At 41.2% G+C, this 21,857-nt stretch overlaps 1 protein-coding gene across 18 annotated transcripts in view; it reads right to left on the bottom strand.

Moving 5' to 3' along the window:
* LOC104675570 (microtubule-actin cross-linking factor 1) overlaps window positions 1-21,857 on the bottom strand; it is a 392,257-nt gene that overhangs the window by 202,052 nt on the left and 168,348 nt on the right. For all 18 annotated transcript variants that reach the window (XM_030942495.1, XM_030942497.1, XM_030942493.1 and 15 more), the window contains 9 exons: window positions 6,455-6,621; window positions 5,521-5,633; window positions 5,308-5,414; window positions 4,638-4,757; window positions 4,392-4,487; window positions 3,617-3,744; window positions 3,437-3,530; window positions 3,078-3,232; window positions 1,256-1,532 (listed from right to left, as the gene is read on the bottom strand). In XM_030942495.1, coding sequence (XP_030798355.1) covers window positions 1,256-1,532; window positions 3,078-3,232; window positions 3,437-3,530; window positions 3,617-3,744; window positions 4,392-4,487; window positions 4,638-4,757; window positions 5,308-5,414; window positions 5,521-5,633; window positions 6,455-6,621 — 1,257 coding nt within the window. The remainder of the gene's footprint in view (window positions 1-1,255; window positions 1,533-3,077; window positions 3,233-3,436; window positions 3,531-3,616; window positions 3,745-4,391; window positions 4,488-4,637; window positions 4,758-5,307; window positions 5,415-5,520; window positions 5,634-6,454; window positions 6,622-21,857) is intronic.

The raw sequence follows: 21,857 nt of genomic DNA, 5'->3' as shown, positions 1-21,857 counted from the left end.
TGACTACAGTCAAAATAATTTACTTGTACTTTTTTTTGTTTAAACTTTTAGTTTTGAAATGGGGTACTGCTCTGTTGCCCAGGCTGGAGCACAGCAGTGCTATCTTGGCTCGCTGCAACCTCTGCCTCCCAGGCTCAAGTGATCCTCCCACCTCAACCTCCCAAGTAGCTGGGACCACAGGTGTGTGCCATCATTCCTGGTTAATTTTCCATAGAGATGGGGTTTCGCCTGTTGCCCAGACTGGTCTTGAACTCCTGGACTCACACAATCCGCCCACCTCGGCCTCCCAAAGTGCTAGGATTACAGGTGTGAGCCACTGCACCCAGTCTGTACTTTCTTTTTTTTTGAGATGGCGTCTCGCTCTGTCGCCCAGGCTAGAGTACGGAGGTGCGATCTTGGCTCACTGCAAGCTCCACCTCCCTGGTTCACGCCATTCTTCTGCCTCAGCCTCCTGAGAAGCTGGGACTACAGGCGCCTGCCAACACTCCCGGCTAATTTTTTATATTTTTAGTAGAGATGGGGTTTCACCGTGTAGCCAGGATGGTCCTGATCTCCTGACCTCTTGATCCGCCCACCTAGGCCTCCCAAAGTGCTGGGAATACAGGTGTAAGCCACTGCGCCCGGCCCCCAGCCTATACATTTTTAAGTAACTAAAAGAGTATAACTGGATTGTTTGTAACACAAAGGATAAATTTCTTGAGATGACAGATACCCCATTTTCTATGATGTGATTATACATTACATGCCTGTATCAAAATATCTCATGTATCGTATAAATATATATACCTTCTATGTACCCACACACAAAAAAATTTAATTAAAAAAAGATAACAGATGTATGACATGGCAATTTTCTCCAAGCTCTCACTTAGAGTACAGTTAGCTGAGGAAAAAGATTCCCAAAGGGAAAACTGTATGCTATTCAGTATGGGACTGTGAGAATTTGTGCCAACCTCATCCATGCAAGATTTAAGGAGAAGGGGGCTTGGGTCTCAGGCAGCATCAATAATTAAGAAAGTCAAGCCAGGTATGGTGGTATATACCCATTGTCCCAGCTACTCAAGAGGCTGAGGCAGGAGGATCACTTCAGCCCCAGTCTAGCCTGGGCAACATAGCAAGACCCCATCACTCAAATGAAGGAATAACAATAATTAAGGGAATCCGCACAGGGAACACAAAGCAATCTTGTCCTCTTATAAGCTGCTAAATCCGGTAAACATTAGTGTACTGCATAAGCTTTTGGATATACACCCACCTGCATCTCTTCTACCCAAGACAGTAGTTCATACACAAATCGGAGATTGCCTTCATCTTCAGAGGAGCTGATAGCCACAAGTTCAGCCCGAGTCATAGGCTTTCGGAACCAGGAGGTAGAAGAAGAATAGGGTGCCTTGGTTAAGGGTTCTGCTTTCAGATGAGTAGTGGTTAAAGTAGAGGGTGGAACCAATTCAAGTGAAGCGAAATGGCCCTTCCGGTACAGGTTTGTACACTCTAGGCGCAAGGTGACCAGCTCATCCTGCAGACGCATGACCCTGAAATGGAAGAAGAGAAAAAAGGAAGGGATTTAAATCTATAGTATACTTTTTAAAAATAAAATCTTCCTTATCCATTTGACAAAGATATGATAAAAATAAAAATGAGCCACCCTGGCCAACATGGTGAAACCCTGTCTGTACTAAAAATACGAAAATTAGCCAGGTGTATTGGCACATGCCTGTAGTCCCAGCTACTCAGGAGGCTGAGGTAGGAGAATTGCTTGAACTCAGGAGGCGGAGGCTGCAGTGAGCTGAGATCATACCACTGCATCCCAGCCTGGGTGACAGAGCAAGACCCCGTCCCAAAAAAAATAAAATAAAAAACAAAAAATAAAAATGAGATCATATAAGGAAAAGTGTTTAGAAAAAGTGCTATATGAATACAAGGTGATATTATTAACATCTCCATCTAGTTCAGAATTGTTTTTAAGACAAATGCCAAATTACAGTGTTAACTGGAGGGAAGCTAACAATACTATTTATATAACTCTCAAATAGTACAATAAAACAAACAATGGATTAGGGGTCAAGAAATGTGGGTCCTAGTCTTGGCTCTGTAAAACTAGCCTTGGGAGGCCGAGACAGGTGGATCACAAGGTCAGGAATTCAAGACCAGCCTGGCCAACATGGTGAAACCCTATCTCTAGTAAAAATACAAAAATTAGCTGGGCATGGTGGTCCATGCCTGTACTCCCAGATACTCCGTGGCTGAGGCAGGAGAATTGCTTGGACCCAGGAGGTGGAAGTCGCAGTGAGCTGAGATTGTGCCACTGCACTCCATCCTGGGCTACAGAGTGAGATGCCGTCTCAAAAAAAAAGAAAACAAAAAAAACCAGCCACAGGACTTTACACAATTTTCAACTTCTATGGGTCTCAGTTTTCTCCCCTATAAAAAGAATGTGATGGATCACCAATGTTTCTAAATCAGAAGTTGTGTTGTGTCCCAACCCTGCAGGTAGTTCTAAAATACATGAGAATGGGCCAGATATAGTGGCTCACACCTGTAATCCCAGCACTTTGGGAGGCTGAGGCAGGAGGATTGCTTGAGCCCAGGAGATTGAGATCAGCATGGGCAAGATGGCAAAACCCTGTCTCTACTAAAAATACAAAAGTTAGCTGGGCATGGCAGCCTGCACTTATAGGCCTAGCTACCTGGGAGGCTGAGGTGGAAGGATTGCTTGAGCCCAGGAAGTCGAGGCTGCAGTGAGCCATGATTGTGCCACTGCACTCCAGCCTGGGCAACAAAAGTGAGACCCTGTCTTTAATTAATTAATTAATTAAAAGAAAGTATGTGGGATGTTATAAAAGGCCACAACGACTGAAGTAATCCTATGGGTACTTAGTGGGATAGGGGTGCAATAAGGAGAAACTGTCCTCCACTAACAGAACATTGCTGCCCAAGATATCTGTAGTATCTCCATTGAGACACTGACCTCAAATGTCCAAGTTAAAAGATTAAGTGCCTGACTCTTGCGCTACTCTTGATCCATGAGTCTCAGCAGTAAGCAAGCAAGCGCTCCGTTTGAGTCCCTTGTTCCTCACCTAAAAGCCAGCTCTTCTAGCTGGTAGTAATTCTCATCCCGCAGGATCTGGAGATCCACCTGCAGCTGCCTGATGAGACCTTCACACTCCTGAATGTACATAATGACATCTGACTCACATTGTACCGGTTGTCCTGATTCCAGATGAGCAGCATCCTGAGACAGAAGAGAGAATAACAGTGGGAAAACTTCCATTGCCCCACTCACTAGGACAGAGGGAGCCAAGGAATCTACTGCAATTCCAAAGAAAAGGGAAATAATACATCTGGATTCCTCGATTGCTAACTTCAACCATAGAGCAGAGGGCGAGAAGCAGAAAACATGTGACATAGATGTGGGACAAAACAGTCAGAGACTTACAGCCTGCAAGGTATTCTTAGCTAGTGTCAGTTTTTCTTCACAGTTCAAAGCACCATTCTGAATTTTGTTTGCAATCTGTAGCAGCAATTCCAGCCTGAAATAAGATAAAACTATAGTCATGTGAAAGGTTCACAGCAGCTCAATAAATAATGTCAGACCACTCTCAGGATCTGGACCCACCTCTCCACAGCCGGCCGAAGTGATTTCTCTCGCTCCAGCATCTCTATGATGAGCTTTCCCCACTCTTCTTCCACATCATTAGGGTGATAACCTTGAGGCAGTTTAATTCGGCCAAATTCAATCCACACCTGAAAGAGACACTCTTTCAGTCCAAAAATACAGCCATGCCCTCTTGACCCAGTTTTGATTTACACATCACTTTTTGCTTCCTTACCCAGCCATTCAGCAGTTTTTCCTATTGTCTAACATGGAAAAACAATCAAATATGTATCAGGTTCTTCACCCTTGAGGTAAAGAGCAGAAAAGTCACCTCTAGAATGTAGGGACTACCTACTCTAAGTCCTTCCATTCCTTTTACACTTTCTATAAATCCTCCTTTCCCCTCAGTAACTTTTATTCTGGCAAAGTTAAAGTCTCATCTCTACAACTTCAAATTCTCTAGGAATCAAATTCTGAACAGAAGTCTCTCTTCTTTCCACCCTAGGGAAAGATTCAGCTTTCCTCTGAGAAGCAGAAAAATTTATCCACAAAACTCAAGATTTCTGAATAAATATATGCCATTTTTCAATAAGCCCTTTAAAAAACAGAGATGGCTGACACTGCCCCTTTACCACAATATTTTAAGACCAACCTGAGAGTGGTGCTATTATTTGTCACCAGGAGAGTACTTCTATTAATGCAGTTTGGGAAGAGAATACAAGGAATCTATAATCAAGAAGCAACAACAGTACAGACCAGCAAACCCCAAGTCTCAGTAAAGGATAAGCTCTCTTACCTCTAGTAATTTATATAATTCCTCAATTCTTCCTTTTTCTCTCTCCTTGGCCAGAATTTCTGTTTCTTTGAAGTGTATATATTGGTTATAAAGTGCCTATAAAATTAATATTTGGTGAATGAATGGACACAAACTTTAGGACCCAATTTTTCATACCACCTCACTCAGAAGCCAGCAGTGATAATAAGCTTGGAGACTTACTCCCTAGAAAGATTTTACCAAAAAAATTTAAGTCCTTGACTTTACCTTTAGTTCAACAGGGTTTTGGGGAAAAGTTTTATCTGACATCAGTATTGTATGCTGTTTGATCCAGGGAATGAGGGAGTCCACTCGGCTTTGGTATTCTTGCCACCTGGAGTCCACTTCCTATTGCCAGAAGGTAAACATCACACACCTGATTAGCAATAGCCAAAACAAGCACAAGAGGAAGTAGCTCAGGCCACTCCAAACTATATAAAATCCCTTTCCTTTAATTGCCTAGAGGCTGCTCAGTTTAATGCTCACAGTACCAGTTTCAAAGCTCCTCAAGGGCTCTCAGGCTGGGATTCAATTTCCTGACACTAAGAAAGGCTACAAAGCAAGCTACTAAAAATATTCTGAAAAGAGCTGTGATCTACCTAATCAAGCTGATATATGAATGACTAATAAAATACTTCCCCATCTTGAATTACAGTTAGGGATGAAAGGGACATTCCTTGCTGGCATTTAGCACCAAATAGTCTATGCTAATTGTTACAAAATTAGCAGTATCTAGACTCATTTCCAGGGCCAAGAATAATGTCGATGTATGATAAAGATACTGGATATATAGTTTGATATCATGAGTATACCATCAGTGCTTAAGAAAGTGTCTAAGCAATACATTCCACCCAAAAGAATCAAAGTCAGAAGGCCTTCTAGGAAAATGTTATTTTACCGTAGCACTGATCCCTTCTCCACCCTCAGGGACTTTAGGGAAGGCATCATAAATTGAAGACACATAAGTGATTACAGACTTTTCATCTGGAGATGGCACATCCACATCTGACAGAGAATGGACAAGAAATTTCTTAGTCAGAACAAAGGAACTTGACAAAAGAAGGAATACTGAATACGTGTTCCTTACTCAGTTCAGTAAACTCTCTCTCACCTTCTGCATCCAGCAGACGAGTGACCCCCAGTCTTTCTGCCACTTCAAAAGCCTGTTCCAGATTCTCTCGGTTACTCTGGATTTGTACCCTCTCCATGTCTACCAGATCGGGTCTGTAAAAGTCCAGCAAGGCACATGAAAGGTCACCATCCACACATCACACATGAGTTCACACAAAGAAAACCTCCTAAAAGTTCCCAGAGCTGAAAAACACTGAGTTAGAGAAAAAGCAGGAGGTCAAGAAGAGCACAAATTCCATTTTTAAGTATACACCAGGGGCTCAGTGCTCCCTAATGCTAAACTTAAACACACAGTTTAGGTTTGTTGAATGTCATGGGAAAAATATCATCAGTTAGCACTGAAAATTGGGGCATGTTTATGACCACTAAGAACTCAACAATTTTTAATTTTGTCATTCAGAATTTCTATCTTCCTCACCTCACTTCAGCCACCTGCTGTTCCTAAACCACTCCAAAACCACTCCAAGCAAGCCCTCACTCCAGGCCCTTTGCACTTGTATTTCTTCCAACTGGAACACTCTGACCCCAGAAGCCTGCATGACTCACTCCCTCATGGCTCTGCTCTAACATGCTCACCAAAGAGGCCATCTCTGACCACCCTGTCCAAAATATCACAAACCTCTGCCACTTTCTAATCCCGCCACTGCATTTACCACTGCTTGATGGCATACATTTATAACCTATTCTCCCTACTGGAAGGAAAGTTCCATGAGAGCAAAAACTTTCACTGTTTTCTTCACTGCTCCTTGTGCCCAGTTCCTAGAAAATTAGTTAAATAAATATTCCTTTTTCAAATGAACAAATGAATCAAAGCTTTGATTTTTGCTTGAGGAGGTGGAAATAGCATTATAACTAATTACAAACAAGAGATGAGAAGAAGCCCTGCAGGAGCACAGAAATTCCACTGTTCTTACCGGTATCGGTGAATGAGTGCATTGAACATCTTCCCATCACTCCAGCAGGAGGAAAAGTTGGTGCATTTGATTCCTGTGTAACCAGCTGTCACCTTCTGGGTCCACAGGAGTAGTTTCTCCTTAGCTGACATATCCCCTGATTCTCCACTAATGTAGATGTCAGAGATCTGTCAAAAGATGGGACACAGAATAATTCATTATAAATAAAACAAAGTCTTTTAGCCTTCTCTTCTCCATACATTATGGCTCTTAGTAAAACGAAGATCCAAAGCTGGAAGCACTTCAGAGGACTATTCCAACATATATTCACCCTCTTGCTAGTCAAAGAAACACAAATTAAAACCATGAGAGGTAATTTTTCACCTGTCAAATTAGGAAATGTTTGTTTTTAATGATAATATTCAAGATTGGAGAGAATATCTAAAGTTGGGTACCGTCATAGACTGCCACTAGTGAGAGTATAAATGCCATAACTTCTCTGGATGTCAGTTTTGAATCAAGTCTTAAAACATACATACAACTTGATAGGAAGTCATCAGAAATATAAACAAATAATTTTATACATGAATATTTATCAAAGCATAATAAACGTGACTTAGCAAAAAGTTATAAAAAGCTTAAATACTAATGAGGGGTTGGGGTTGACTGGTTATAAATCATAGCACAATTATAGCAGAATAGAATTCTTTGTAGCACTTAAAAAGTTATGTTTTAGAAAGTTTCAGGCCAGGTGCAATGGCTCATGCCTGTAGTCCCAGTTACTCAGGAGGCTGAGGGGGGAGGATCACTTGAAGCCAAGAGATGAAGGCTGCAGTGAAGTATGATCATGCCACAACACTGCAGCCTGGGTGACAGAGTGAGAGTCCATCTCAAAAAAATAAATAAAAATTTTAATGACATAGGACAATGATTACCAAATTTAAGAAACAGAATATAAACGAAATAATATATAGTAATCTTATTTTGTACAAAAGACATACAAAATATACATTTAAGTACACAGTCATATATACATACAAATGCATACACATACACCTATGTATGCAATACAGGCGCATATACTGTATATATGTGAGAAATACAGCAAACTAATAATCATAGTTACCTCTATGGAGTAACATTACAGGTGATTTTTATATTTTCCAAATTTTCTACATCCTGTACATTTTCATAATAAGAAAAAAGTCATTTTAAGAAATCTCCAAAATACAGCACAAGACCTATTTTAGAGAGGTCGTAATGCAGGTGAGGAAAAAGTGCATGTCTCATGCGTGCAAAGTGGGACTAATACCACCTTTTCAGGGTTGCTGTGATAATCAGTGAGATTACACATTAAAGCAGCTAGCCCAAACTCAGGGTTATGCTCAACAAATAAGGGTTCCCTTATCTCTTCTTTATTTGAAGGCTGGTCTTTCTTCAATTCTTACTTGTCTAACTCCCACAGCACTGACAGTCTGTATCATCATCTAATTAAATGTTATTTTGAGCTGGGCGCAGTGGCTCACGCCTGTAATCCCAGCTCTTTGGGAGACTGAGGCAGGCAGATCACCTGAGGTCAGGAGTTCGAGACCAGGCTGGCTGACATGGTGAAACCCCATCTCTACTAAAAACATAAAAATTAACCAGTGGTGGCGCGCAACTGTAGTCCCAACTATTTGGGAGGCTGAGACACGAGAATTGCTTGAAACTGGGAGGCGGACGTCGTGGTGAGCTGAAATTGCACCACTGCACTCTAGCCTGGGCGACAGAGTGAGACTCTGTCTCAAAAACATAAAACAAACAAATAAATAAATGTTATTTCGCAGTATGGACTATTATTTCATATATTTAATCTTATCTCCCCTAGACTGCACGTAGGTTTCCTGAGGGGGTCTGGCACCACATCTTAACAACCAGAGCAATACAAAACTGAACTGCAGCCCCTGTGTGGGAGAGCTCCTCACCACTGGATATGTTCAAGCAGAAACTAAGATGCTGTGGACAAAATAACTTCCAAATCTGAGACCCGTGGATCATAGTCCTTCGGTGCACTGCCCATTGCACTTAGTGTGCTGGTTGTATGGTGGGAACTTAACATGTTTTAATTAATAATAACTTGGTTTGGCCGGGCGCGGTGGCTCAAGCCTGTAATCCCAGCACTTTGGGAGGCCGAGACGGGCGGATCACGAGGTCAGGAGATCGAGACCATCCTGGCTAACACGGTGAAACCCCGTCTCTACTAAAAATACAAAAACTAGCCGGGCGAGGTGGCGGGCGCCTGTAGTCCCAGCTACTCGGGAGCCTGAGGCAGGAGAATGGGGTAAACCCGGGAGGCGGAGCTTGCAGTGAGCTGAGATCCGGCCACTGCACTCCAGTCCCGGCAACAGAGCGAGACTCCGCCTCAAAAAAAAAAAAAATAATAATAATAATAATAACTTGGTTTATGAATTAAATAATAAAAATAATAAAATGAAATAATAAAAATAAGGAAATAAAACTATTTTGGGGGCCAGGCACAGTGGCTCGCGCCTGTAAGCCCAACACTTTGGGAGGCCGAGGCAGGCAGATCATCTGAGGTCAGGAGTCCGAGACCACTCCAGCCTAGGCGACAGAGTAGGACTCTGTCTCAAAAAAAAAAAAAAAAAAAAAGTATTCTGGGATAAAGCCCACCTAGAATCTGTAGACAGGTTACTTAGCTAATTCAAAGCAATGCATAAAGTGAAACAAGTTTAGGCTAGCATTATTTATCACCTCTGGAGTGGGACTATGAATGACTTCATTTTTTCTTCCTACTCTTCTTTTTTTCAGACTTTGAGTAATGACCACACTTTACTTTTATAATAAAAACTATAAAAATAATCCTTGTTAACAAGGAAAAATATTAAGCCTTTGATTCATACAGATATGTGTTTGAAAGAAGGCATTTACTAGAAATGTGACCTCAGGCAAACCACGTAAGCCTCCTGGCCCAATTTTTCCCATATTTAAAATAGGATAATAATTTTCTCAAAGGATCATTATAAGGATTAAATAAGATGATGTAGGTAGTGCCGAGGGTACATGTATTTCCTTCCCATAATAATAAGACAGCATACCCAGCACAATTTTTGGTCTGGGTGTTTGGGGCAGAGAAAACACAGGCATGTCAATAGAACATCCTATCTCTTAGTCATCTCATTCAGGTGCAGTACCATGAAAGTAGTAGCTTCCCTTGTGACCAATACAAGGGAGAAATCAATAATAAGGCATCTCCAAGTGCCTGAATTTACAAACTCATAATAGATGAGATTAAATATCAAATGATATTTTAAAGTTGGAAAGAAAAAAAAAGGGGCCAGGAACTTTAACACTATATTTAGAATAAAAGAAAGCTGCAGACAAATAAATATTACTAAGATGTCTGAAGAAAGACTGTGAGAATAGACGAGTATGGGAAGCTTGCATTGAGTATAGAAAAGGGAAGGTAGGAAGTACTGCCTCTATGCCTGTGAAGGTGAAATTGTGCCCCACCCAGCAGATTCAAGGGACATGGGTTCTCATGCCCTTGACAGGTACATTTCTACAGAAGAAATCAGACTATTCTACTTTGATGATGACAACTAATAAGACCATCCTACAAATCATACCGCCACTCACCACCTCTCTGCTCTGACTCCATGTTCACCTGACGTGAGGTGACAACTTTCAGATTATTATTTGCTTCCCATATAGATATTATAAAGCAACAAAAGCACTAAGTGGCCAATTCATGAATCTTGAATCACTTGGCAGTCAAAATTTATTTTGTAAATTAATAAATTCACATTGACCAATCTCATGTAAATGTGATCTGTGTGAGTCAATTTCCTAAAACTTAATCAATTCCAGGTCTACTTGGGGCTGGGGGAGGGGCAGTAGTGAGGAGAGAAGCTATGGAGCTGCAGAGCCAAGGACCCAATAATGGATCATGGCTCTTCCTATAAACAGCTTCTTCCTAGTACCAATTCTATTTCAGTTTCCCTTAACATTTCTAGCTACCTATTTCACTGGCTAAATGCAACATTGATATATCCCACTGCCTTCACTGTAGCTGCTTCGCATACATATAAAGTAAAACATTATTGGGAACAGGAAATAGATTTGTTGACGTAAAAAAAGTCAGAACTTGAATAAGCAAGACAAAATCTAAGTATTTGGGTTCTTTACCCAAAAATGAAATTCCAGTTAGTTAACTGATATTGTATGTTCATTACAGCCATAATCTTTCTGATAACATCTCTCATCTCTTAGTATTTCTGTATATTGCACTAAAACTACTTCAACGAATAGCTTTACTTCAGATTTTAAACATAGCTGTAATGAGATAGATGTTTGGATCCCTAAGGAAAAAAAAAAAAAATACCCTGTATGGATTAGGGCCCTTCCTAGACTGTAAACTCGATGAGAAAAATGGGATTATCACCACAACCATCTCAGTAATTCAATTTGGCTTTCATCAATCTTTTTCTGTATACTCACACATGATACTGTGTTCACAGTACTGTCCTCTGGGCTATGCAGAAGTTTTACCTTAATCTCCCAAATGCAGAAATCCAGCTTCAGTTTCAGAGCTCTTTCTCCCTCATCTAGATTTTTTAAGGAGGAAGCCATTTGGAGACGGAGAACAGCCTCAATATTATGCCTCAGAATATGCAAATTCCACTTGAATTTCCTTTCAATTCACACTTCCCAAAGCTTGGTTAATTGCTTTTCTGAAGTATTCCCATAAGCTGAATGTTTTTCTAATAATTCAATAAGTATTGACTGAACAACATCTTAGCACTATGACAGGCACCATGGAGAAGAACAAAAAAAAGACACACCATTTACTTATTCTGTTAATATTTTTTGAGCAACCATTATATTCTAGGAGCTGTGCTTAAGTTCTTAATATCTCAAAATAAAAAAACACAGCCCCAGGCCTCAAGTTCAAGCAATTTAATCAGGGAGACAATTTACTACACAAAGAGATCAATGTGACAGAGATAAGCAAGTGATCCCAACTAGCAATGCCAGAGGATTGCACAGCAACAACCTCTGTGCTGAGTTTTAATAAGTAGAAGTTGGCCAGGTAAAAACATGGAAAACAAAAAAAGAAGACATGTCTGCCCTGCAAGAACTTAGTCGAGACATGCCATAACTAACTAACATATGATTATCCCAAATATTTTCCCAGATAACAACAGGTGTGTGAAACTAAAACAGGAATACAGGAAGGGAAGCTCTGTGGTCCTCCTGAATACACAAACTTTTAGAAATTTATTTACACATACACACGTTTAAAATTAAGCAGTATATTTAATGCATTTAGTGTTAATGTATTTTCTGCCTTTATAATTTCAAAAAACCGTATTATTCAAATTTCACATGCATCTTTAACATCAATGTTTTTCCTTCAATAACGCTATTTTTTGAGTGAATTTTCTAGAAAATACTGTCTACTTTTCTTTTTAAGATTTTAAAGTTAATAACAGCACTTTTCAGAATCTACATTGTCTCTGGGTATTTCATTTCAAACCACAAGAATCCAGTTGCATAACACTGGATAAGCGTTTTTTTTCATTCATTCTGTTGTGTTTATTTGTGATCCCCATAATGTATGTGTGTGTTTCATATGCAATGTGAGTGATTCAAAAAAAATTTTTAATGTTAAGGCTTGTATACAACTACTTTCAACACTTCAAATTAGGAGATTATATTCCCAGGAACAATAACTAAAACTTTGTTAGATTTTTGGTTCCTCTTTTTTGTTTAATTAATTATGGCAGTTGATCTCTACAAAAAAATGTTAGTGATTGAACTAGCAGATGGTGACACAGATTTATTCACCCTTTTTCATGAACTGACTATAAGCTCCCTGGAAGCCTAATAACAAGAAATGCTTTATAAGAAGTAAAATATAAAGAGAATATCTCTTTTCTGAAGGTTAACTTTTGGAGGAAAATAATTTCATCTTGTATCTATGGTAGGTCACATGAAAGAGTTAAACAAATTCAAAGCTAAAAAAGACCAATAATTATAGTAATATCCAATATAGAATCTCGGCAGAATGGAAAATTACTGTGGGCTGGAGTGATCACAAAGATTTCTAGAAGAAGTACCATTTAAACTCATCCTTGAAGGGTGTTACAGAACAGATGAAAGGCAAGGAAGAAAAGAATTCCAGGTAGAAAGTGGATGTAAACAAAGTTTACGCAAGAAACTGAGATAAGGTGAAAGAGAAATAGTAGTTAAGGGGTTGATCTGTTAAAATGAGAAGGTTTAAATTGGGAATCAATAGAAAAGATAAGATAGATTACAAAGGAACTGGAATACCCAGCTGAGGAGTTTGGACTTTGTAAGTCTCGCAGTGGGTAAGACAGTTGCTCAGAGCAAGTAGGTACTTGATTATTATGTCCTCAAGTTTCTAGCTGACCTCATCACCCACTAAAGATAAAGCATCAGACCTTGAAAACTTTCAAGAAGCAAATGAAGGCTGGGTGCAGTGGCTCACTCCTGTAATCCCACCGCATTGGAAGGCCTAGGAAAGAGGATCACTTGAACCTAGGAGTTCAAGATGAGCCTGGGAAACACTGTGACACCCCGTCTCTACAAAAAATTTTAAAATTAGCTGGGTGTGGTTGTACTCCCCTGTAGTCCCAGCTACTCGGCAAGCTGAGGCAGGAGGATCGTTTAAGCCCAAGATGTCAAGGTTGCAGTGAGCTATGATTGCACCATTGCTCTCCAGCCTGGGTGTCAGAGCAAGATTCTTTCTCAAAAAAAAAAAAAAAAAAAAAAAGAGAGAAGAAGAAGAAGAAGGAAGAAGGAAGAAGGAGGAGAAGGAGGAGGAGGAGGAGGAGGAGGAGGAGGAGGAGGCGGCACAATGCAGTGGTTCTACAAATGCCCAGCTAGAGGGATCTAATGGCAGCTATGTTGGTGAGGAATAGAGAGAAAGAAGGTGTTTATTACCAATATGAGAGTTATAAAACAGAGTGCTCCTTTCAGTATTCACATTCAGAGTCCTGGAGGTCTCACTAGGGAATAAAATTAAAATGGAAACCCTAGGTAATAGAATATGGGCATTTTTCAACTCTACAAAATATTGTCAAACTACTCTCTAAAGAACAGTACCAAATTATACTTCCACTCAAGTGCTATGAAGAGGTTTTCCCATCACTCTACATCCTCGCCTACACTTGGTATTTTCAGAGTTGTTACCTTCTGCCAACCTGATGGGTATAAAATGGTATCTTAGCTGGGCATGGTGGTACTCTTGCAGTCCCAGCTACAAGCTTGAGTCTAGGAGTTCAAGGCTACAGTGCGCTATGATGGTGCCTGTGAATGGCCACTGCTCTTTAGCCTGGACAACGTACCTGAGACCTTATCTCTTTAAAAAAATATACGGGGCGAGGTGCAGTGGCTCACGCCTGTAAACCCAGCATTTTGGGAGGCAGAGGTGGGCGGATCATGAGGTGAAGAGATCGAGACCATCCTAGCTAACACAGTGAATCCCTGTCTGTACTAAAAACACAAAAACGAAATTAGCTGGGCATGGTGATGGGCGCCTGTAATCCCAGCTACTCAGGAGACTGAGGCGGGAGAATGGTGTGAACCTGGGAGGTGGAGCTTGCAGTGAGCCAAGATCGCACCACTGCACTCCAGCCTGGGTGACAGAGCAAGACTCCGTCTCACACACACACACACACACACACAAATATATATATATAGATAGATAGATAAATAAATATCTATATATATATAGAGAGAGAGAGAGAGAGAGACAGAGAGAGAGAGAGATGGTATCTTGTTGTTGTTTGATCTTTATATCCTTATTAGTAAAAAGGAGTCTTCTTATGTATATAAGGCATTTGGATTTCCTTTTTTTGTGAATTGCTTAATCCTGGACTTTCCCCTATTTTTCTGCAAGGGTGTTTGTCTTTTTCTCATTCATTTTCTTGTTCTTTTAAGTAATAATATTAACTAGCATTTATTGTGATTACTTGTATTAATTCATATTATTCTCACAACAACTGTACCAAGTATGTACTATTCTTATCTTCCATTTACAAAGAAGGAAATTGTGGCACAGAGAAGTTAAGTAACCTGTTCCAAGTTATACTGCTAGTAAGTTGTAGAATTGGGATTCAAATCTAGCTAATCTGGCTACATGCTCTTAATCACTTCATCTACAGGACAGTAACCCCTTTTCAGCAGTCATCCATGGAGAATTGGTTCTAGGACCTCCCTCAGATACCAAAATCTGCAGATACTGAAATCCACAAATGCTCAAGTCCCAGATACAAAATGGGGTAGTACAACATATGTACATCCTCCCAGATCCTTTAAATAATCTCTAGATTACTTATAATTCCTAATACAATGCAAATGTTAGTAAATAGTTGTTATCTTGTTTAGGGAATAATGAAGTCTGTACATGTTCATTACAGATGCAACGTTTTTCTTCAGAATGTTTTCCATCCATCATGGGTTGAATCCACAGACGCAGAACCCACAATGCAGAGAGCCAACTGTATTTGCATTATATCATCATTTTACCAGTATTATTACCTTTTTATTTTTATACAACTTATTTTGCCTAACTTTCCATTTTATTTTTATACAATTTTATTTTTAACTTTCATTTTATTTTTATACAATTTTTTTCTTAACTTTCTATTTGAAATGGAAATTTTCAAATATATACAAAAAGAAACAGAATAGTATAATGAGCCCCTATGTACCCATTACCCAGTTTCAACCATTATCAACTTATAGCTAATCCTGTTTCATCTACATTCCACTCACTTCACCCTTCCCCTATTATGATGAAGTAAATCTCCTATTTTTCTCTAAAAACATTTCAGTATGTATCTCTAAAAGGTCTTTTTTAAAACATAACCACAACACTATTGTTACATCTAAAAAATAACAATTCTTTAGTAACATTTTTAATTAAGTAAAATTTTTTGAAAAAGAAACAAAATCCTTTCTTAAAGCTCTAACTGTAACTTTACCTTCTACATTCCCCCAATAGTGTCATCTGGTTAATTTTGTTTTCTTCTTTCAGTACAAAACCAGTATTAGTAAAACAACGCTCCCTATAATTAAAAAGGAAAACTGGGAGAGGGATACTTGTAAACTGAAAAGGCTGAGCCCAGAAGATAATACACCAACCAACTTCTTTCTTATCATTTCTAGGCCCCAGTGTTATCTGACTATTCACCTAAAATTGTAGAGACTCGAAGGGTTGTGGCAAGAATACTGGTATACAGCCAGGCGTGGTGGTGGGCGCCTGTAATCCCAGTTACTCAGGAGGCTGAGGCAGGAGAATAGCTGGAACCCAGTAGGCAGAGGTTGCAGTGAGCCGAGATCGCACCACTGCACTCCATCTTCGGCGACAGTCAGACTCCGTGTCAAAAAAAAAAAAGTATATTGGTATAGAGGCAAATTCTTCGTTAAACGGGATTTGCTAACAGTGTGGGCAGGAGCTTGGCAGCAGAAGCCATGATGGGGAGGAGGAAGGGATTTTCAAAAATGTTTCTTGTTGAAATAAGCCAGGTATTAGTAGTAAGGATATTGAAAGCAGTTGGGAATAGGGAGTCCTGAGAGAAGAAATAGGCCAGAGAAGAAGGTCTTTGTCTGACATCAAAGAGCGATTGCTATTAGCCTGTTCCCATCCAGCTCCAAATCCTAGTCTACTTATCATTCTGAAAACATATTTGTCAGCTGACCCTTGTCATCTTGCTTCTGTGTTAACTATTTCTTGACAAAAGAAGTATTAACTATGCTAGGTGAATAGAAAAGCAGATCATATATATTCTACTATCTAAACCCCACACTAGCAAGAAGCAGAATCAGTTCCCATTTCTCTCCATCCTAAAAAGCAACAAAACCCATGGTGAAGTTTATGTCTATCCATAGCCTGGTCTCACTCTCATCAACAAGCCCTGGACTAATCAACAGAAGAGAGAATCTGGTTGGAACTCCAATTATTTTCTGAGGAGAGTTACTACTCTGACATATTAAAAACAAAACCACCACCAAAAAAGCAAGCAAAAAACAATTCAACTGGACAGCCAGCTGTCTTCTGTTTAGACAGGAGTTGGTGTGTGAACAGCAGCAGCTGCTCTTCTGACCCGTGTCCTCCCAGCGCTCCCACTTTCAGCAGAGATGCTCTTGCCCTGCCTATCGGTTTCAGTATGCGTTGCCCTCTCTGTCTCTCTGGCTGCTACTGTCCTCAAGCCTGTGAACAGCGTGTTAGGGAGGGGAGCAGCTCCCTGAAGACAGTTCCTTCAGAGACTAGTGAGAGTTGTGGCCTCTTGGCCTTAAGGACTTTCATTCTGAAGGAATGTCACACTTATCTTGAGAAGTTACTTATCAGTCATATAGGACAGTGAGTCTGTGGTCCCTGTATCACACGATGGACACAAAACCTGGAAATATGCCAGGTGTCTGAGCTGAGACTCGGTCACTTAGTTTCTTCAGCCTTGGCTATATGTAAGTAGTATAACTGTGTCTGCAGTGAAAAGGTAGAAGGAATAGATGCAGAGGTTGGCTACCCAGAAAATGCCGCATGCCAATTTGAATCATACTGAACAGCAAAGGAATCATACTGCTGCCAATATGGTCACACTACAGATCATGGTCCAAAGGTTTCTCTTACCAATCTTTTCTTTAAGACTCCTCAGAGACTCATGCACAACATTCCCTTGCCAGTGTGGAGATCCAGCCCCAAAGGTGCCATTGCTATCTACGGTCTATTATCTAGGATTGATTTTACTAGGAGCTCACTTTATATGCCAAATTTCTGAAAATCTCACACTCAGTTACAAGCATGTGTCCTATAATGTTATGATGACTACACAATTTCAATTTTAATGCCAATTGTACAACAATCAGTTCCACAGTTGGTTTTACCCCCAACTACTCTATCTGTTCCAACATTTACAAGATAAAAGTTTACTTTGACATTCTTTTTTATCTGATGAAACCCAAATACTCATTGATATGGTTTCAATCTGTGTCCCTACCAAATCTCATGTTGAATTGTAATTCCTAATATTGGGAGTGGGGCCTGGTGGGAGATCACTGGATCATGAATCATGAAAGTGGATTTCTCATGAATGGTTTAGCACCATCCCCTTGGTGCTGTTCTCATGAGGGTGGGTGGGTTTTCATGGGATTTGGTCATCTAAAAGTGTGTGGCACATCCTGTCCACAACCTTGTGTTCCTGCTCTAACCAAGTGACATGCCTACTGCACCTTTGCTTTCCACCAAGATTGTAAGTTTCCTGAAGCCTCTTCAGAAGCTGAGCAGATGCCAGCATCATGCTTTCTGTACAGCCTGCAGAACCGTATACCAATTAAACCTCTTTACTTTTGTAAGTTACCCAGTCTCAGGTTATTTCTTTATAGCAATGTGAGAATAACTTAATACATTCATGTACCCCATATCCCAGTAGTTTCACTGCCGTCCTTCCTACCATAACACAACTATCACATTCCCCCCCCCACACATATCCATTTTTATATGAGGCCCAAGAAACCTCTTGCCCATCCATAAAATAGACATTTTTCAATGGCCATTTTTTCTTCAAAATGTTGGGAGTCTCCAAACTCTAATAACAGAGGGCATTAAGATGGGGCTGTCTGTGGGGAAAATTTATCCCCAAAGAGGAAATTTTAGGCACAGATTAGCTTAGAATTTGTATCTATCCTCAGCCTCATGCTGCTAGTGATAAGCAGGGCACCAGTAGGTGGACCATACCCCTGCTCTGCAAACATCAGGGCCTCTGTACAGTATCAGTGGCCCACATCTAGGCAAGGAAAGTGCCCTACCCTCATTTTATACCTTTTGCACTTTGAGGTCCTAATGTTTTTATTTCTTCTGCTGCAGAGGCCAACACGCCAGTAAAAGTTCTTTAGCCATTGGTGAATTATAACTTTGATCACCTACACAATCACATGCCTACATGCCAGATGCTGTGCTACCCATGGTCTTGCTGAGTCCTTATCTCAGTGTTCAGATCTCTGAATTCTCACTTGCTCCTTGACCTTTAAAACATTCACAGCAACTGCCATTACCACCACCAGCAGCAGCACCATCCATGCAATATATTCCTCAAAACAAAATCACATTAAAGCCCTAAATATGTCCAATCACACACAAAAAAACTTTTCTAGCCTTAAACCTTCAAACTGCCCTAACCTCCCTCTCTCTTTCTTGACTAATCCCCAGATAACTCTGTCCCTCTCCTCTAATCCTGGAATCAGGAACCAAAGAAGGATGAGCCCTCTCCACCTATACAAATACTGAATGAGGGTTGCCGTCAGAAATCTCCCCACGGGGACGAGATTGCATCAGCTCTAGTAAGAACATCACTTTCCTGTGGGGAAGAGCAAATACACTGACAATAGCTGCCTGACCCCTTCCACATTCATTCCAGAGATTTATTCCAGAGATTCAGGTAGGCCCTTCCCCATCGTCCCTTGTGCTACACTACAACTTCTCGTAGCAGGGAAGCTGGTAAACGGACCTGCCTGAGAGTAAGTACTATCTAGCATTGCACCTCGAGAGACAATCCCACCAGACAGCTCGAGCAATTATGCCGCTTGGCTACCCAGAATCAAGGATTCCCCAGAGACAAGTCTTGGTTTCAAGTATCAAGGGGCAGACCTGAAATAGATTCTGCTTGCTGAGCTCTAGCAGACACTAACTCACATGGGGGTGAGTTTGAGAGGCACCAACATCCTCACTGCTCACTACACTCAGCTTTAATATGTTTGAGGGCCAAGATTCCAAACAGCAGTTTGATTCTCTCTTGAACATGCCCACCTACCTCTTCCAGACCCCATGATGGGGTGTGGCTTGCCTCCAGAGAAAGAGTGCCATCCTCTTCTGAGAATGAAGTAGAGCTCTTTTCAGGTTCTGTATCTTTAGGCTGGATCCCGTGTATGTGAGGCCCATCACTGCCATAGCCAGAGGAGGAGGGCAAAATGCTCACAGTCACGCCGCTGATAGACAAATCACTCTGAGAAGTAGGCAGTCTGGAATCCTGGAGGGGCACTAGACCCACATGGGAAGGCTCCGTGCGTCTTTGGCCTCCAGGCTTGTCCAGTAGTGATGAAGAAACGGAACATTCTGCAATCCAGGAACCTGTCTGAGGGGCACCTGAAACACTCTTGGTTCCTTCCTCCACACTCCAGCCCTCTGAAAATTGTTCTTGATTTCCTGTATCAGTGGGGTAGTCTGTCCGAAGCAAAGCACAGCTCCGAAACCCAAGCTGAATATTTCCTTTCTCCACTGCAGTCTCTCCTTGCAAAGGCAGCAGCACAGCCCTGCTGCTGCAGGATGCTGTCCTAGGAAATTCCACCAGTTGGCTCACTGACTTCTCACAGTTCCTTTCTGCTGGGTTATCAAGCAGGTGAGCAATGACAGTCATCCCCTCTTCCAGGGAATCCCAGACCCCTCCAGCAACTGATGACTCATTCTCTAACAAAAGGTGGGCAGTCTGGACCTCCCCTTGGAATCTCTCCTTTACCTGTACTATCATCCCCTGATCGACTACCTGTGAATTGGGGGCTGAGTCCCCAGGCAGCAAAATATCTGGGGGAGTATGCTCTACCCCTCCCACTCCGTCTTCCTTTTGGAGACTCACTGTTAACTTCGTTAGGGTTTCAGTCTCTTCAATTACTTCAGTTCCTTCTGAGGTTTCTTCCTGGTGAGATGCCTCTGGAGTAGGGATTTTCTTCCCTCTCCACCTCCTTTTGAACCGAACCCTTTTCTTAGGAGATATGGGAGCCTTCTCAGGAATAGCTATTGACTCTTTCGGCTCCTTAAAACAGCCCAGTGAATTTCCCATTTCCTTCCTCTCCTAATCTCAGCAAAAACGCAGCTAAGCCAGTCCTGGGATCCCACAGAAATCCCAACCTTGGCTTCATCGGATTCCATGTACATTTAAAAACATGCACTATGCCGGCAATCCCTCCAATTCCTTCTCCCTCCCTCCCCGCCTCTCTCTGTCTCTTCCAGCCGCTGCCGATTCAGACAGCCATCTTACAGGCTCAGAGCTGCAACAAGACAAATTCAAAGCATCTCACTGCAGTTCAGAAATCACTTGACCTAAAAGCAGACAGAAACCGGATTGGCTGCAGCTTCCTCTCTCCAAATATGAGGTAATTGGAGCACTGCCCTCAGTAACACAAACAGAAAGCAAAAAGGAGCTAGAAACCAGGGGAGGGGAAACTAGGCAGGGCCAGGAGGAGGAGGGAAAATGTAAGAGTAAATTGAAAAGCGAGGGAAAAAGAAGAGAGGCCGTGGCAGAAGGTAACGTGGAGGAAGGAAGAGGAGAATAGTATCAAAGAGGGAAAAAGCAAACCAGCTTGGCTGGTACTAACCAGCAAGGGAAGGGAAGGGCCAGGCCAAGAAGAACCAAGGCTGGTGAAGCTGCAATTATGGCTCCCGAACTACAACATGAAATAGATTTGAAGTGTTGCACCAAGATGCCCAAAAGAAAATATCAAGCAGATATACATGTTCTGAATTTTTTCAGGTCAGAAAACAATAAAATTATTTTCATCAAATTATAACCTGAAGAAACCAGAGCCTTCTTCTTACAGTTAAGAAAAGGAACACAGACTTTAAAGATCTAGCCTCTGGGCATTTATTTCCCTCCTTTTTCCTATAAAAGAAAAGAAAGATCTGTTAAGTCTGCCAGCCAATGACACAGACAGGAAAAATCTGGAAGTTGGTTTTGAGTATAGTATATGAGTGCTTGGTAAAAAGAATACCACTTCTAAATACAACAGACAAACAGGGTCTCTGATGAACAATATTTGACATAAATGTTCAATAGTAATTATTGATGCTGCCACTGGTAAGATCTAACATATTTTTGCACATGCTGTGTGCCAAGCACTGTGCAAAGTTATTTACACGGACTTTCTCATGTAATTCTTACAGTCACTATATGAGGTCAAAACTATTATTTTATATTTTATGGGTAAAGAAACTGAGGTTTGGCCAGGCACAGTGGCTCACGCCTATAATCCTAGCACTCTAGAAGGCCAAGGCAGGCGGATTGCCTGAGCTCAGGAGTTTAAGACCAGCCTGGGCAACATGGTGAAACCCCGTCTCTACTAAAATACAAAAAATTAGCTGGGCACAGGGGCGTGCGCCCTTAGTCCCAGCTATTCAGGAGGCTGAGGCATGAGAATTGCTTGAATCGGGAGGTGGAGGTTGCAGTGAGCCAAGATCATATATCACTGCACTCCAGCCTGGCCAACTGAGCAAGACTGTCTCCAAAAAAGAAAAAAGAAACTAAGGTTTAAGAAAGTTGATTAATAGCCCAAGGTTACACAGCTAGTAAGTGACAAAGCCAGAACATGAACTTCTGTTAACTTTAAGACTTTTGATTTCAACCCCAAC

This window comes from Rhinopithecus roxellana, chromosome 12 (genome assembly GCF_007565055.1).
Source record: "Rhinopithecus roxellana isolate Shanxi Qingling chromosome 12, ASM756505v1, whole genome shotgun sequence".
NCBI classification, from domain to species: Eukaryota; Metazoa; Chordata; class Mammalia; order Primates; family Cercopithecidae; genus Rhinopithecus; species Rhinopithecus roxellana.
Note: the sequence above shows the minus strand (reverse complement) of the source record. Positions and strands in the feature narration are given on the sequence as shown.